Source organism: Lithobates pipiens, unplaced genomic scaffold (assembly GCF_037356315.1).
Source record: "Lithobates pipiens isolate NorthernLeopardFrog02 unplaced genomic scaffold, aLitPip1_a1.2 Scaffold_13, whole genome shotgun sequence".
NCBI lineage: Eukaryota > Metazoa > Chordata > Amphibia > Anura > Ranidae > Lithobates > Lithobates pipiens.
The window spans coordinates 81,068,495-81,084,817 of NW_027507718.1; the positions used below are offsets into that span (position 1 = coordinate 81,068,495).

The following is a 16,323-nucleotide window of genomic DNA, read 5'->3' on the forward strand; positions in this document are numbered from 1 at the left end:
ATCCTGTGGAGAAGTTATTGCCCTGCTTAGCTTTTTATCGTCCGCAAATACAGAGATTGAACTGTTTACCCCATCTTCCAGGTCCTTTATGAACAAATTAAACAGGATTGGTCCCAGCACAGGACCCTGGGGGACCCCACTACCCACCCTGACCATTCCGAGTACTCCCCATTTATCACCACCCTCTGAACTCGCCCTTGTAGCCAGTTTTCAATCCATGTACTCACCCTATGGTCCATGCCAAGGGACCTTATTTTGTACAGTAAACATTTATGGGGAACTGTGTCAAATGCTTTGGCAAAATCCAGATACACCATGTCTACGGGCCTTCCTTTATCTAGACGGCAACTCGCCTCCTCATAGAAGGTTAATAGATTCTTGAAAAAACAATGATTCTTCATAAATCCATGCTGATTACTGCTAATGATACCGTTCTCATTACTAAAATCTTGTATATAGTCCCTTATCATCCCCACCAAAAGTTTACATACTATTGATGTTAGGCTAACTGGTCTGTAATTCCCAGGGATGTATTTTGGGCCCTTTTTAAATATTGGTGCTACATTGGCTTTTCTCCAATCAGCTGGTACCATTCCAGTCAGTAGACTGTCAACTTTAGATGTTTTTTTTTCAGCCTGTAAATGCCTTTGTGTGGCTGGACACATAGGCTAACCTATAGGTGCTGGCTGGAAAGAAAAAGAAAGGCCTTACTTGAGTTTGTTACATGGAAGCTGGGTAGACATTTTAAAATATGGTGTTATTTTACATAAAGCTGGCCACACAACATACCATCCGATTGTAAAGTAACCTATCAAATTGTACAATCTGGTTGTAAAATCTGTGGCCAGAATTAGAATGCAGGAGCAGTGTATGTAAAGCAATATCTTGTACCTGAGCCTTCACACGAGTTTCTCCAAGGAGAGCAGAGTAATGTTGTTCCAAATCTTTGGTCTTTGTCTGCCAGGTACAATGTTGTTCTTTCATTTGTTCAGCCAGCTTGTCTAGAGAGGTTTCATGGTTTCGCTGTAGATCCACGATCAAAACAGCCTTGTTTTTGCATACTTGTTCCAGATGTGACACCTATTGTAAAAGAAAAGTTAATGGTAAATTTTCAAGTAGCAGACAGTGATACAAACTTTTTTTATGGCAAGTACTGTACCTTCTCATTAGCTTTGTTGAGGTCAGAGATCAGGGTATCAACATTTTCTTGCAAAACAACACATAGCTCTGGCCATGTGAAATTACCCAGTATGCATTTTTCCTGTTTTATAAGAACACATCCTGCCACTAGGCGTTGGTATAAACTGTGCAAGAAAGTCAACGTCTCCTTAAAAGAAAAAGAAATTAGGATATAATAAAAAATTCTAAAAGGAAACTAAAAAAAAAAAAAAAAGCAAATGCATATAAATACTTGGGAGAGTATTTTAAATGAAAATAATCATGATAGATATAGACTCTTCCATCTAAACCCCAGAGGTATGTGAAACTGTAATTCAATAGAAATACTGCATTGGTTCTGCTTGGATTAATGCAAGTATGTATATGTCATGCCTGTTGAACTGCTGCGGAAGTGGAGAATCACTGTACTAGTCCCTGCTACTACAGTGATTGCTGCTGTCTTCGGGGTCCCATTCATGGGATGCCTTGCATTTTTCTCAATGAATGCAAAGTATTCTCCAATTGGATGAGGTGAAGAGGCAGAGTGCTGATGTCACAATCTACACTTTGTCCAATCAGAGAACAATTTGCACTATTTGAGAAAAACGTCTCTTTCCTTTATTTTCACCTGGTGAGCTGGCCAGTAAGTTTGTTGTTTTTCAACAACCCAAACTGTTCTGCGGGTGTAGCAGTTCAAGGGTTGAGACAAACCACTGACAGGGCATTAGAGCTTGGGTGTAATGTTATTTTTCAACACCGCCAAACCCAGAAGTGATGTAATATAAACTGCTTCTGGGTTCTTGCTAGGTAGGGGAAATCAGTAAATGTACGCTCATTGGTCTTCCAACTCAATTACCTTGTGGTACCTGCATTGCTGGTCCCGGGTCTGCAGGTAGGTGGACATACCAAGAGTGTGTGTAAGTAACCCCCCCCCCCCCCCCCCCACTGCTGTAGATTTAAGCTGTTGTGGCAACAAAAGGGTTAAAGCCCCCATAACACTCCCCCAACCAAGTTTCACAATCTTTAAAGCATTCTAAACTAAACCAATGTCCACTCTCTTAAACCCTTTAGTTGCAGGAACACTTCTTGCATTTTTTTTAAAAATGAAAAAAAAGCACATTTTAGGCCTAAAGATTAGTTAAAACTAATTCTAGTTTTATACAAATAAATGCATTATATTATCTAATTTATTGTAATCTGCTTTGGGAGGCTGTACAGCTGCAGGATCACTTCCATCAGAAAGCCAACAGTCAGCTTGAGAACTTTTTAAAACCCTGTTTCTTCAACATAAGCCTTATGTCTGTGAAAGCGAAGAGTTAAAGGGTTTGTAAACCCATTTTAAAAGTCTATGCCAGCCCCTCTATTAGAGGCTGGCATAGCACACCGTGTTAAGCATTTTTTTTTTTTAACAAGTGTTGTAAATAACGATTTTTAGTGGTCTTCAAGCTGGTCACATGACTTGCTGATAGTGGTAGGTTTAGCTTTTTTTGTTTTGTTTTTTTACAGTTTAGCAGATCCATAGCACAAACCTACTTTGTTCTATGTAGTCTGCTTCAAGGGACCAGGATATGCATTTTATTTTTTGGGGTTTACAATCACTTTAAAATCTTCTAAGCTAAAGCTCCTAATGATAAACTCTTTAAATCTCTGGAACCTTAGGTCTTCCAAAACAAGAGACAGATAACCAAATGAATGAAGCTCATTTGTCTGTATGTAATTGAACCCCCATGAGTACAAGGCCACTGAAGTGGGTTTAAGAAAGCTGGATCAAAACAATGCAGTGCATAAAGCTGAACACCACAGCCAAAGCATTTCTTGACCCAGCTTTATATTCACTTGAGTCATAGGTACTTGAAACTGGGACATTAGCCATTTGTCCCATAACTGTTTTAAAGGGGCATCAGGATTCAAAAGGTCCTGTTTGTCCCAGGGCTTTTAATGACCGTCAGCAACAACGTCACATATTACGTTATAAGTTTACTTTTCACATAAAAAGTCAAATAGTATCTACATTCATACCTCTTTATTCTTTTGGAAAGTCTTGCTGATCTTTTGGATGTCGCTCTCAGCTTCTAATACCCTTCGGGCTTCTTTCTCCCAGGCATCCTGTGCTTTTCCAAATTCCTTTTGCAGTCTAGCAATTTCAGACTCCTTTTCAGCACATTTAGTGCTCAAATAATGCAGTTCCTTTTCAGCAATGGTCTGTTCAGATCGAGCATTCTGAACAACAGCGAGATCATATTAACAAGAGTTCCTGGACAGTACTAAGAAAGGGGTCTATTTATAAACGTTTTTACTCAATATTCACAAGCTTTCACCTAGACTTCATACCAATTAGGTTGAATTTAAAAATGTGCAAATCCTGAGTGAAAATTGTATGAATCTAATCTAAAAAAAACATCAATAGACTCCAAACTGTTATGTACATAATAAAAATGATGTGATTTAAACACTTTAAAATTGTATAATAGAATTGTAAAAACAGGTTTAAAATGGCATTTAAGAAAGTAAACAAAAGATTAACTCATTTTTACATTGTTTAATCCTTTTGTAAGCAAAGTAATTGGATTTTTGTTCATTGAAGGACGCAGCAAACTTTCATCCCGGATGGTTTTGATGGCCCCACCTTCAGGAGCAGGACGCTAGGTGCAACTTAAAAAAAAAAAAAAATCAAAGCATGCATAAGGGGCGGCCCTCTAGTGCCGACCAAACCCCCCACCTGCAAGATGGAATTCAGTTAGTAGCCAGCACTATCAAGACAATAACACAGAGACAGCCAAAATGACTAAATGAGTACTGTGTCGTTCAATTAACTCAGAGAACTGGATTTTTGTACTCGCCGTACAATCCTTTTCTCTATCGTTCATTGAAAGACACAGTAAAACTTCATAACAGATAGAACTTCCCAAAGCAGTGTCGGGAAGACATATATTGAGGGCTGAGCCCAGAAACAAACAAAGCAGAGGTTGCACCTAGTGTCCTGCGTCTAAAGGTGGTGCCAGCAAAACCATTCATGACAAAGTTTTGCTGTGTCCTTTAATGAATGATAGGGAAAAAATGTGTTTCTAGATTTAAATCTGAAAAAAAAAAAAAAAAAAAAAAAAAAAACCTCTGAAAATAATACGTCATAAAGGATATTCAAGAAAAAATGTAAAATGAGATTATACTTTGCTTGGTGATTTACTGGTTAATTTTATGTATAAAGAGCATTTCTTCAAAGTAAAGACAGAAGGAGCAGAACGGTTACTGTGGGTAATTAATTTATAATAATTTGATTCAAGTGAAAAAAATGGAATAATGTATACCTGAAGGTTATTATGCAAAGATTGCATTATCTGATTGGATGCATTTAGCTTCTCTTTTAACTCTTCACAGACATGTTTTGTGTTTTCCAGCTGAAAAAGACAGTACATCAGTAGAAATAGTAAATTCTTTACAATCCTACATTATATTGCAATGGATAAATACCTTCAGTGCCTTTAAGCCAATTAATGGCAGTGCGAACATCCAAAACTCCTAAAACAGCCATACTAAGTTTAATTTTGTCATCTTTGTTCTGCCACATATAGGCTACTCTACAAAGCACTTTGATATTATACTCATAATTCACTTTCCACTTTCAGACAAAGTGTGCTTATTCTTTTTGCCTGTGCCCCCAGCTAACAGATTCCACCCCCCCCCCATCCCCCCTTAGCAGATTCACGCTTGCCCAAATCTGACACTTGTAGCCTACAGGGATCGTTTACACCCTGCGCTGTAATGCTCTGTCTAAACAGCAGAGGCCAATAGAAGCCTATAGAGCACGACTCCCCATCATTCCAGCTGGGAGATGGGGGGTAGGCGAGCCCCACAGGCTTCTATGGAGCTTTACTGAGTAGCCAAGGGCAGGAGACAGGGGACTTGCGGCACAGATGTAGGTCAGCCCTGGAAAACATTTCCCACCCCCAGATTTAGCAGACTTTGAGCGCCAGGGCTTGTGGGTGGGGGAGCCAAGCTTGAAGGGGTCTTGACATGGAGGTTGAGGAAAAGAGAGAAATGAAAGCGTCCGCTCCTCTTCTGAGTACTCCCATAGCAAGTGTGTACAGGGAAACCCGGAATAGGAGAGAACTATAGCATGTTTTTCAAAAAAAATATATATGCTTTTACAACTGCTTTAGTTTCCAGCTGAAACGGCACTCCTTTCTGTACACTTGTACATAACTGTGGTAAGGACAGTAAGACCAAGCCCTTGTACACACGGTCGGAGAATCCGTCGGAATGTGTCCTATCAGACCGTTTTGTCGGATATTCCGACTGTGTGTGGTATGCATCGGACTGTTTCCGTCGGAATATCCTTCGGACCAAATTTTCCAACTTGCTGGAAATATTTTCCGACAAACTGCTCCGATCGGACATACTCCGATCATGTGTAGAGAATTCCGATCGGACAAAGTGCCACGCATGCTCAGATCAAAGCTATTGGCTACTAGCCTGAACGTAGTCCCATCGTAACGAAATTATGTCATCACGTTCTGAAAGATCGGATTTTCCGAAAACTTTGTTGTGTATGCAACAGTTTTGGACAAGATCTGTCGGACAAAATCCGACGGATTTGGTTGTCGAAATCGCCGACCGTGTGTACAAGGGCTATAAGTTAATTCAGGGCCAGACTAATAGGCGTGTACTCTGTAAAATGCTTTTAACAGTGCATGCATACATATGAAAAGGTTTTTCTAAGGGCATCAAGTTGTTGTATTTGGGTAGCTTATAAGAAACTACAGTAAGGAAGTGTGGAGGCATCTATTGCTGACCTCTCCTAAAAATCTTAGTTCCATGGTTGTTATGCTGACACAATAGGCTCAGTATTTTCATTGACACAGTACAAAGAGTTCTGACTGACTATCCTGAAATGCACAATTGTTCTGGGTCAGTGTCTCGGGAAAAACTGAAGACAGAAACAGTAACTACAATTTGTCTTTTCAGAAAAAGGTAAGCAATAGCCCTGTTCATTTTTCTGATAGCACTAGTTTAGTTTAATACATTAGTTTGCTACAAAACATAAAAGCTCTTCATAACTGGACTATTTACTTCTTAAAACAGATAGAAAGAAAATATCAGTGATAAGCTACTCTGTATAAAAATTTTGAAATCAGCTGCACAAATATATTGAATATTTATACCTAAATCAAAATTTAAACTGCAGAACATACAGCATGATCAAAATGTTGACTAAACCTATAAATTAAATCTTGTAATTTATCAATTTTGGCCATGTCCGAAGTAAAATCGAGGGCAGGAATGATTTGGGTTACAAAAAAACCTATTCTCTCAATTGCCTCACTCCAACCCTTTAAATTGAGCCAGGAAGAAGAACTACAGTGGGCCAGAGGCCATGTGTTTGGAGCCAAAGCGTGGCAGAGTTACCTCATTAGATGTGCTTTGCAGCTTGTTCTGGTAATCTGTCAAGGTATGTCTTAAAGCCTCAAGGACAGCAGGCCTGGCAGGTTTAATGTCATCATTGTAGGTCGCTGAAGAATATAAGGATAATAATAAAATACAAGCAAGAAACTGCAAATCGTGACAAAACACAGTTTAAAAATGTAATTATAAGCATAAAATTGAAATGCGGTGACAAAGTGCTTATGATTTTTTTTTCTTTTTATAGCTGCTAAATATACTTATTTTTGTTTGTTTGGTCATATTAAACAAAAAAAAAAAAAAAAAAAAAAAAAACACAATTACAAGGCTTTCCATTTCTTTTCAGGTCTTAGATTTCCATTTTAAAGTATAACTAAAGGCAAATCTTTTTCTTTAGTCTTAGATAAAGTGCCGAGGGATTAGCTGTGTCAGTTTTTATTGCGGTCTGTGTCCCCTCTCTATATGTCCCGTTTACCATTATCGTTGAAAAGTAAAAGTAAAAGAAAATCCCAAATTTTGGGTTATCCCCAGAAAAGTAATTGATGGTCTTCCAATGGGAACACTAGTTCTGATGACCTGGGAGTCCCCAAGGAATTCTCTTTGCAGGAATTTCCTTTCACTTCCTGTTTTGGCTATGGGATAGGAAGTGAAGGGAAATCTCTGCAATATATATATATATATATATATATATATATATATATATATATATATATATATATTATATTATATATAGTTATATTTATATATTTATATTAAGAAAAGAAAGCCCAGAGGATGAAGAGGAGGAAAAGGGAAAAAGAAAGCAAGAGACTTGATGCAAGGGATCTTCAACCTTAGCAATGCCACATTTACAGTAGACTAATTAAACGTATTGAAACTGGGCCTTAATTATGCCCTAGTTAAAAACCTCAATAAATTTGATGTTTTTATCGATTTTCAAAAATTCACGAGAAACTTAAAATATTAAAAAACATTTCAACAAGTTCAGCTCTCCTCTAGAACAGGAACCTTCTTTCTATGGCCATACCAATTTGAGGAACAATTCAGTTTTCAATCCCAAAAGCATTAATAATCATTTTGCAGAATTCTTCAAAACCCAGACTATATAGCGGAGTTAAACAGACTAGTGGATGATGTGGAAACATGCGAAAAATTTAAAAGGTAATCCAACAATCAAATACAAAGACCAAGTTAAAACGATTGGTAAAAAAGACACAAGACGAAGGTATTGTTAATAAAAGGGAAGCCAGATATCTAGTGCCTGATGCTCTCAGGGTCCCTGTCATTTACCAATTACCCAAGGTTCACAAGAACCCTCTCAACCCTCCCCGGCAGATCCATTGTCAGTGGAGTTGACTCTCTTTTTGCCAGAATGGGGGAGTACTTGGATCGGTTCTTGCAGCCTTTGGTAAAAGAAATGTCCAGCATATCTAAAAGACAGTGGGAATCTTAAGGAATTACTGCAGGAAGTTGAGGTTAATGACGAACACTTATTGGCCAGTATTGATGTCAATTCTCTATACACCAACATCAAACAGCAAAATGCAATTGAAGCAGTAGTATGGGCCCTTAATAGTACTAATACTAAGAAGAAACAAAAAGATTTTCAGGTCCAGGCTTTGGATTTGGCCACGAGCCACAGCTTCTTCTGGCGTGACAAACAGTACTTTAGACAGAGGAAAGGCATGGCCATGGGAGCCAAGTATGCCCCCTCAGTGGCTAACTTGTTCATGAGCCACTGGGAGAAAGAAGCAATGTCATAGCTCAATTAAAATTCTATAAACATTATATAGATGACATTATTATTTGGGCAGGCGCACAGGATTCATTCCTACAATTTCTTGACGAAATTTGGAACAGAGATTTCCTTCACAGCAACGTTCGATCGACAATACATTCATTTCTTGGATCTTGTCATATTTAAAAGAGAATCATCAATTGTTTGCTAAAACTTATTTTAAGGAATTGCACAGGAATGGCTACATCCCATTGGGAAGTTGCCACCATCCAAGTGCAATTCCCAAAAGTCAATTTGCATCAAAATGCAATTGCGTCAGGAAAGAGGATTACGATATACAGGCCCATATTCTATTACATAGATTAGAAGAAAAAGCTTACAACTCCAAAGATCTAGTAAAAACAAGTTAGCAGTTTGAGAAATGAAGATAGAGGATTTGTTTAAGAGGAAAGAGGTCAACAAAAGGGACTTTGGAGTTGCTTTTAGGACTAGCTTCACACATCAATATAAACAGATAGAAAAAAATTGGCCTTTACTATTGAAAGATGTTGATTTAAATAAAATTCTACCTGTAAGACCACAGTTCATCTATACCAAGACCCCCACCTTATGTTTAAAGCTAGCACCCAATGTGATAGACCCACCCAAGGTTTGTACCTTCTTGGACCAAGTGGGTTTTTACAGCTGTGGAAGGTGTGTCATGTGTAAAACTTCCAGACACAGGGCAAGAAAGACTACAAATTTCACCTCTCATACCTCTGGTGAGTGCCACAAAATTAGGAAGTTCATCACTTGTGGGACCACGCATGTCACCTATCTTTCAACATGTCCATGTGGGATGTAATATGTTGGCAGATCCACCACAAAATTAGGAGTTAGACTTTGTGAACAGAATTAGGAAGGGTTACAAACACCACAGTTTTTCTAACCACTTTAGACTCCACCATGGGAGGGATCCGAGTAGATTGACATTCTGTGGCATACACAAAATTGAGGATAATTGGAGAGGAGAGGTAACGTCAAGAGGACCATCTCCCAGAATAAGACCTAGTGGATCCATCGTCTAAACCCTTGTACACACGGTCGGAGATTCCGACAACCAAATCCGTCGGAGTAATTCCGATGGATTAATTCCGGAAGAGGTCCAGAAGTGATGTTGCATACACACGGTCGGACTAAGTTGTCGGAAAATCCGATTGTACATAACGTGATGACGTTATTTCGTTACGACGGGACTACGTTCAGGCTAGTAGCCAATAGCTTTGGTCTAGGAATTTGATCTGAGCATGTGTGGCACTTTGTCCGTCAGAGTAGGCTACACATGATCGGAGTATGTCCGATCGGAGCATTTTGTCAGAAAATTTTACCAGCAAGTTGGAAAAATTGGTCCGTCGGATATTCCGATGGAAACAGTCCGATGCAGACCACACACAGTCGGAATATCCGACAAAACGGTCCGATAGGAAACATTCCGACGGAATCTCCGACCGTGTGTACAAGGGCTAAGAATGATGAGTCCATCGAATTGGACCTTAATTGTTTCCTGTCAAATTGGTAATAAATTTTCATCTAGACACCTATTCCAAACGTTTTAATTTATTTTTTTGTGTGTATTTCTTCTCCTTCATTTATATTTATATTTTGTCTTATTCTATTTAATTTTGTTACTTTTTATCCTATTTTATTTACATAAGTTTTTATTTCTATTCTTTTTTCTATTTATTTTATGTTTAATTTAATTTAATTTTTAATTTAATTTTCATTATATTCATTTATTTTAATATTTCATTGTGCTGAGCTAACCTAATCATAACTGCATTTTTAATACTAAGGTACTTTTAGATACTACACATATTTATCTAATATTTTAAATATGTTTTGATAACAATGTTAATTATGTAATGTTCCACATGGATTGACGTCCTTTGGATTGATTATTGTTTACTTATGGGAACCAGCCTCATTATGTGAGGAACGGACATCCAACCAATATATGGGAATCAGTCATATGGTGGAGGAGACATTTTTTGTCTAACCGACAAAATGACCACCATCTCTCTATATTTAAAGGCGGCTCTTCTAAGCGGAAATTAGGTCCTTGATGACGCCCTGTGGAAGGGCAAAACACGTTGATGCGATTTTTGGTTTAGAGTCCAAACAACGTCACTTCCGGTTGTCGGTGAAACGCACGCCAGGAGCGGTGCTTCCCACTGTAATTTCTTGCTATTACATGCTTGATTTTAACCTACATTTTGTAAGTATCCATTTTTAATCTGAGCAATAAATATCTTGCCAAGCAGTACTTCACTATTAGTCCCCTTCTTTTATCTAATTTTGGGCATTATGACCTAAGAAAAGGTAGATCCTTACTTAAAAAGGAGATCTAAAGGTTTGGTAAAAATAAATAAATAAAATGAATTATGTTATACTTGCCTCCTCTTTGTAGTTGGTTTTGCACAGAGTGGCCCCCGATCTTCCTCTTCTGGGGTCCTACAGCAGCGCTCCTGGCTCCTCCTCTTCTCGGGTGCCCTGTGTGAGAGTCGCTCTCCTCGGGGCACTCATGTGGGCGCGCTCCCATGTCCTGCTGCTGCGTCTATTGACACAGACAGCAGGACTCGACCCCACCCCCCACGTCATTGGATTAGATTGGCAGCAGTGGGACCCAATAGGTGCGCTGCTATGTATCCAATCAGGACCTGAGACACCGGCTGGAGCTGTTGTGCTTATCCCCATCGCTGGAAAGACCAGGTTCAGGGGGGCTGCTGCATCACAGGAGGTTTTTCAACCCCTTTAACCAAAATTTTTGATACAGTTCATGTACTTTTTTTACTTTTCTAATCAATAGTTCAATTTTAATAAATTCCTTTGCTTATTTAACCTGTACTTTTATAGATTTTTTTTAATAGGTATATGATTCTATTCGCAGTAACTTTATAAATCTGTGTTAACGTTAAAAAATGTTTTTCTTTATAGTCTCTTGTTATATGTATACGCTTCTTATGCTTGCAATAAACGCAGTGACTCTCATTCGTTAGAATTCATAAATTTATAGATAAAAAATAATGTGAATCCTATCAAGTGAAAAAAGGTAAAAAATAAAAACCTTGCATCTTTGCATAGTCTATAGGTATATATGTAAATGGGGCACCTCCAGTATCTACGAGTAATAAAATTAAACACATTTTGATGAACAGCCATTTAATTAGGACAAAGATATCTACAAATGATAGAAAAAAAATGTATTTTTTTCTATGTTAAAACATAGAAAAAATAACCCAGAATGCCTCGTTAGGTACTACATAGGCTTTGCGAATATGTGACCTTATAGGGGCTAAGGCTTTGGCTCAGTCCCATGAAAGCATCTGCTCCCTTTGCAGGTAAACGGATGAGACCCCTCTCTCTGCTGGAATCAAGGTACACCCCAGCATGCCCTTCCCAACATCCTAAATAATCCAACTTGTAAATCAACTTAAGAACCAGCAACAGAAGGTTCTCTTGCCCTGACCCTCAACCAGGCTTACAGGCCACAGCACTGCTGTGAAGACTTCAATCACATCAAACAAGAACATGTAGGGAGGGGGCATCTGTATAATTCCCACTTAGGCCCCATGTACACTGCTGCTGCTAAACGGGCGTTCAGAGGCAGTTGGACATGTTTTTCACCTGCCCATGAACTCATTCAATGTTGTTCATGTACACAGGTATGTTTACTGTCATTTTTAGGATGTTGCGTTTATAGGCCTTTTTTTGAAGGCAAAAAAAAATTAGTTCAGACACCGAAGTTTCCGCCGTTTCAGACGTCAAGCGTGTCTAAACGCGGTAACCCGCATTAAGCCTTGTTTCGTTTTTTGGCCTTAAAAAAAATATATATATATACATTTTTTTTTGTAGAAACGCTTCTAAAAATGCAAATGTGGCAAAACGGACGTTTTAAACGTGGGTTAATATCTGTCAAGTTAAATCGTTCAGAAGAGGTTGTAAAAAAGTCCCTTGTACATGAAGCCTAATGCCGCGCACACACGACCGTTTTTTCCATCAGAATAAACTCTGACGGCCTTTCCGACAGAGTTCTGCTGAAACGGACTTGCCTACACACGATCACACCAAAGTCCATTAGTTTAGAATGTGATGATGTACGACAGGACTAGAAAAGGGAAGTTCAATAGCCAGTAGGCAATAGCTGCCCTTGCGCCGTTTTTGGGCCGTCGGAATAGCATACAGATAAACAGTTTTCCCGATAGGAATTGATTCCGTCGGAAAAATTTAAAACATGTTCTATTTCTAGGCCTATCAGAATTTTTGAAAAAAAGTCAGATGAAGCCCACACATGATCGGAATATCTGATGAAATGATTCCGTCTGACCTTTTCTACTGGAAAGTCCGACCGTGTGTACGCTGCATTAGAAGTCACTTCAAAACACTGAGAGATGCATCTGTCATATTGCACCTTCAACTAACCTGACATAGGGAGGCTTGACAGACTGCGATTGTCTACCAATCCCTGTAGTTCTTTCACAATAGATCCATGAGCATCTTCTATAGAAAGCTGCTGTTTCTTAGTCTGTGAGATATTTAGAAAGGTATTACATTTTATAGGCAATACAAGGTACTGTGCATTAGAATTAATATTATACATCGTATACATTTACAGATGATTTTTGATTTATCTTTAAAATATTTTTCTTGGACTACAGTAACAGGATGCAGGCTCCTTTAAATCTTAACAATGGGTTATATGCAGCCATCTACAGGTGACTGGACACTGGCAAACAGAATTGTGGAACAGCCCATAAAACCTCTCCCACTCCCAAGCAAGCCTCAGTTTTGTAGCAAGCCATAAGAGGAAAATGCAAGAGCAGGTAGGGGGTTCTGGTCCTGTACTGGTCCATGTTCAGGACCAACATCCCCTCTTTGGACTGGTTCAGGTCCAAAAGTACCTAATTGAACCCTGATTTATCATGGCCCTGTGCACAGTGTACAAGCCTGCACACCTGTCCCCTTTTCCCTGTGCCTGACACCTGCCATATAGGTAAGGGAATCCTCTGAGGGGTACTCACAACCTGTGCCACAGAAGTGCAGCCACTCTGTCTCTCATGACTGAAAGCTTTTAAACTTTTGGATAAACCGATGAAGGCGTACACAGAGACCTGGGCCTCAAATAGAGCTTAAGAGGTGTCTGACGCAGTAGAATGCTTGTCCTGTAGCAGAGCATGTGCAAAAAAGAAAGACTGGGCTAAGATACCGCCACAAGATACCTCCTCGAGGAGTAGGACTTTGCACACAGCGTGGGTTACAGCCTGTCTGAATTGTTCTAAGAGGATGTAAAACAAAATTACCACAGCTGCTGGAGCAGAAAAAGCATTGCCATGCATGGCCATGACACATTTGCAGTGTTGCAGCTGCCCAAGAACTCATGCTGCCCACCCTTTTATGCATAAAGGCAGAGGCAGGGGATCCAGGGACTACACCTACAAATAGAGCAGGGGAGCTATTGGGGGGTTTAGAACCCCATAAGAATTAGCATAACCTTCAGGGACTAGATCAGATCAGTGCAGATTGGTGCTGCCCTGGACCTTTAGGGAACCCTATGGATAACTGCACCTAGCTGTATAATAACATTAAGGGTGAGCATCAACTGCAGGGTCCAGTGCCAGAAGCAACATTAAAGTGGTTGTAAACCCTTACAACCAACTTTGACCTACAGGTAAGCCTACATTAAGGCTTACCTGTAGGTCCAAGAAATATCTCCTAAACCTACACGGTTTAGGAGATATTTGCCGAAAGACAGGCACTGCTGTCTACGGCGCATGCGCCGTAGACAGCGGCGTGCCGCGGTCAACGCCGATATGTCGCGAGTGGCGGCTCCCATGCGTGGGAGTGACATCATCGCGGCTTCGCCGAATGACAGTGGCAGAGCAGCGAGACCCACCGAGAAGATGGATGCGCCAGACTACAGGGAACAGCGGTGACTTTGCTGGCTCCTGTGTCAGGTAAGTGACACATAATGGACTACTATGCGATGCATAGTAGTCCATTATGCTTTACCTTTGCAGGGAATGAAAGAGGAAGTAAACCCATCAGGGTTTACTTCCTCTTTAAAGTACAACTAAAGGCTTTTTTTTTTTAGTTTTGGACAGAGTGGAGATAGATTAGAACACCGGTCAGTTTTTATCCCAAATTTTGGGTTGTCCCCGAATAAGTAATAGAGGGAAAAAAAAAATCTTCCAATGGGTTCTGGTGACCTGAGTGTCTCCAAGAAAGTCCCTTAATATGCAGTGGTTTCCTCTTACTTCCTGTTTTGGCTATGGAACAGGGAAATCTCCACAATGGGACACAGATGGCAAAAAAATTATAAATAAATCTATCTATCTATATTTATATTATATATATATATATATATATATATTATACATTATAGAGAGAGATAGATAGATATATCTCTATCTATAATGTATAATATATATATAAAAAATGTAAAAAAAAGAAAAAAGTTTTGCCTATAGTTCTTCTTAAAAAGGCTGGCCTAACATCTTCATAAGGCAAAGGAGGGGTACAATCTCAAAGTCTGGGTCACAAAAGCTGCAGGAGTTAGCTACAGTTACAGTTAGCTGCGAGCACAGCTTTTTGAGTGTGAAGATAAGCAAGGAATCTTCTTAATTTTTCCAAGTACAATCATAAGCCAGAAACCTGCTTTCAGTAGACAGAGGTCGTCCTTCAGCTAAGGACACTAGCAAAAAAAAAAATGAGGATTGCTGTGAGTGGGAGCAGGTCAGATGTGCTGTCCCAGAATTCTGCTTGCCTAATCTCTTGAAGGAGGTTGCATATAGCCCATGGTTAAAAAAATTTAAAGGAGCCTGTGCCCTGTACTATACAATTCAGAAAAGGGGTATTATTACAATCCTTACCATAGCAAGGTTCTGTTCCATTAAAGCAACATTTTCTTCATAGTTATTTATTTTTGCAGAAAGCTCTGTAATTAGCTTGTTTTTCTTCTCAACCTCAGCTTTTAACTCATTTATCGTGAAAGAATATTCTTTTTCCAATCTAAACCAAAAACAGAAACATGAATTCAAAATAAAATAAAGGCCTTAAAAAAAAAAAAAAAAAAAAAAAAAAACACAACAGCATTATTAATTTACAGAGTATTTTTATTAAAAAAGGAAATGCTCAATAGCATTCAAATTTCAATAGTATAAAGAGACTAATGCCACGTACAAACGATCAAACAATCCGATGGACTCAAGTCCGCCGGACAATCCCCCCGTGTGTGGGCTCCGGCAGACTTTTTTTTTTTTTTACCCAAAAGTCCGGCGGACTAAGAAAGTAGTTTTGCACCAAAATATGTCCGGTGGACAATACGGCCGTGTGTGTGCTAGTCCGCTGTACTTTTAAAATGAGCAGACTTTTCCCGCACGGAGGAAAGTCCGTTCATTTTGAGCGAGGCTCCAGGTAGCCGGGAACAGCGAATGAAGCGTCACTGGCCCCGTCACCTCGTATGAAGTTAAAGGGGAAACCCTACGCCGAAAAAAACAGCGTGGGGGTCCCTCCCCCAGGTCCATATCAGACCCTTATCCGAGCACACAACCCAGCCGGTCAGGAAAGGGGGTGGGGACGAGCGAGCGCCCTTCCCCCCCCCACCTGAGCCGTACCAGGCCTCGTGCCCTCAACATGGGAGTGTGCTTTGGGGAAGGGTGGGCCGCGCGGCCCCCCACCCCAAAGCACCTTGTCCCCATGTTGATGAGGACAAGGGCCTCTTCCCGACAACCTTGGCCGTTGGTTGTCGGGGTCTGTGGGCGGGGAGCTTATCTGAATCCGGGAGCCCCCTTTAATAAGCGGGCCCCCGGATACCGGCCCCCCACCCTATGTGAATGAGTATGGAGTACAATGTACCCCTACCCATTCACCGGTGAAAAAAAAAAAAATGTAAAAAAAAAATACACACTGGGGTTAAAATAGTTTATTGCACAGCTCCGGGGCTCTTTTGCTAGCGGAAGAGCCCGGCTTTCTTCTTCGTCGCCGCCCTCTTCTTC

At 39.9% G+C, this 16,323-nt stretch overlaps 1 protein-coding gene across 2 annotated transcripts in view; it reads right to left on the bottom strand.

The window, feature by feature from the left end:
* The window catches only part of CCDC171 (coiled-coil domain containing 171), a 70,511-nt gene that overhangs the window by 22,269 nt on the left and 31,919 nt on the right, over positions 1-16,323 (bottom strand). For both annotated transcript variants that reach the window (XM_077475241.1, XM_077475240.1), the window contains 7 exons: positions 15,199-15,337; positions 12,752-12,854; positions 6,562-6,665; positions 4,464-4,553; positions 3,178-3,378; positions 1,160-1,327; positions 892-1,080 (listed from right to left, as the gene is read on the bottom strand). In XM_077475241.1, coding sequence (XP_077331367.1) covers positions 892-1,080; positions 1,160-1,327; positions 3,178-3,378; positions 4,464-4,553; positions 6,562-6,665; positions 12,752-12,854; positions 15,199-15,337 — 994 coding nt within the window. The remainder of the gene's footprint in view (positions 1-891; positions 1,081-1,159; positions 1,328-3,177; positions 3,379-4,463; positions 4,554-6,561; positions 6,666-12,751; positions 12,855-15,198; positions 15,338-16,323) is intronic.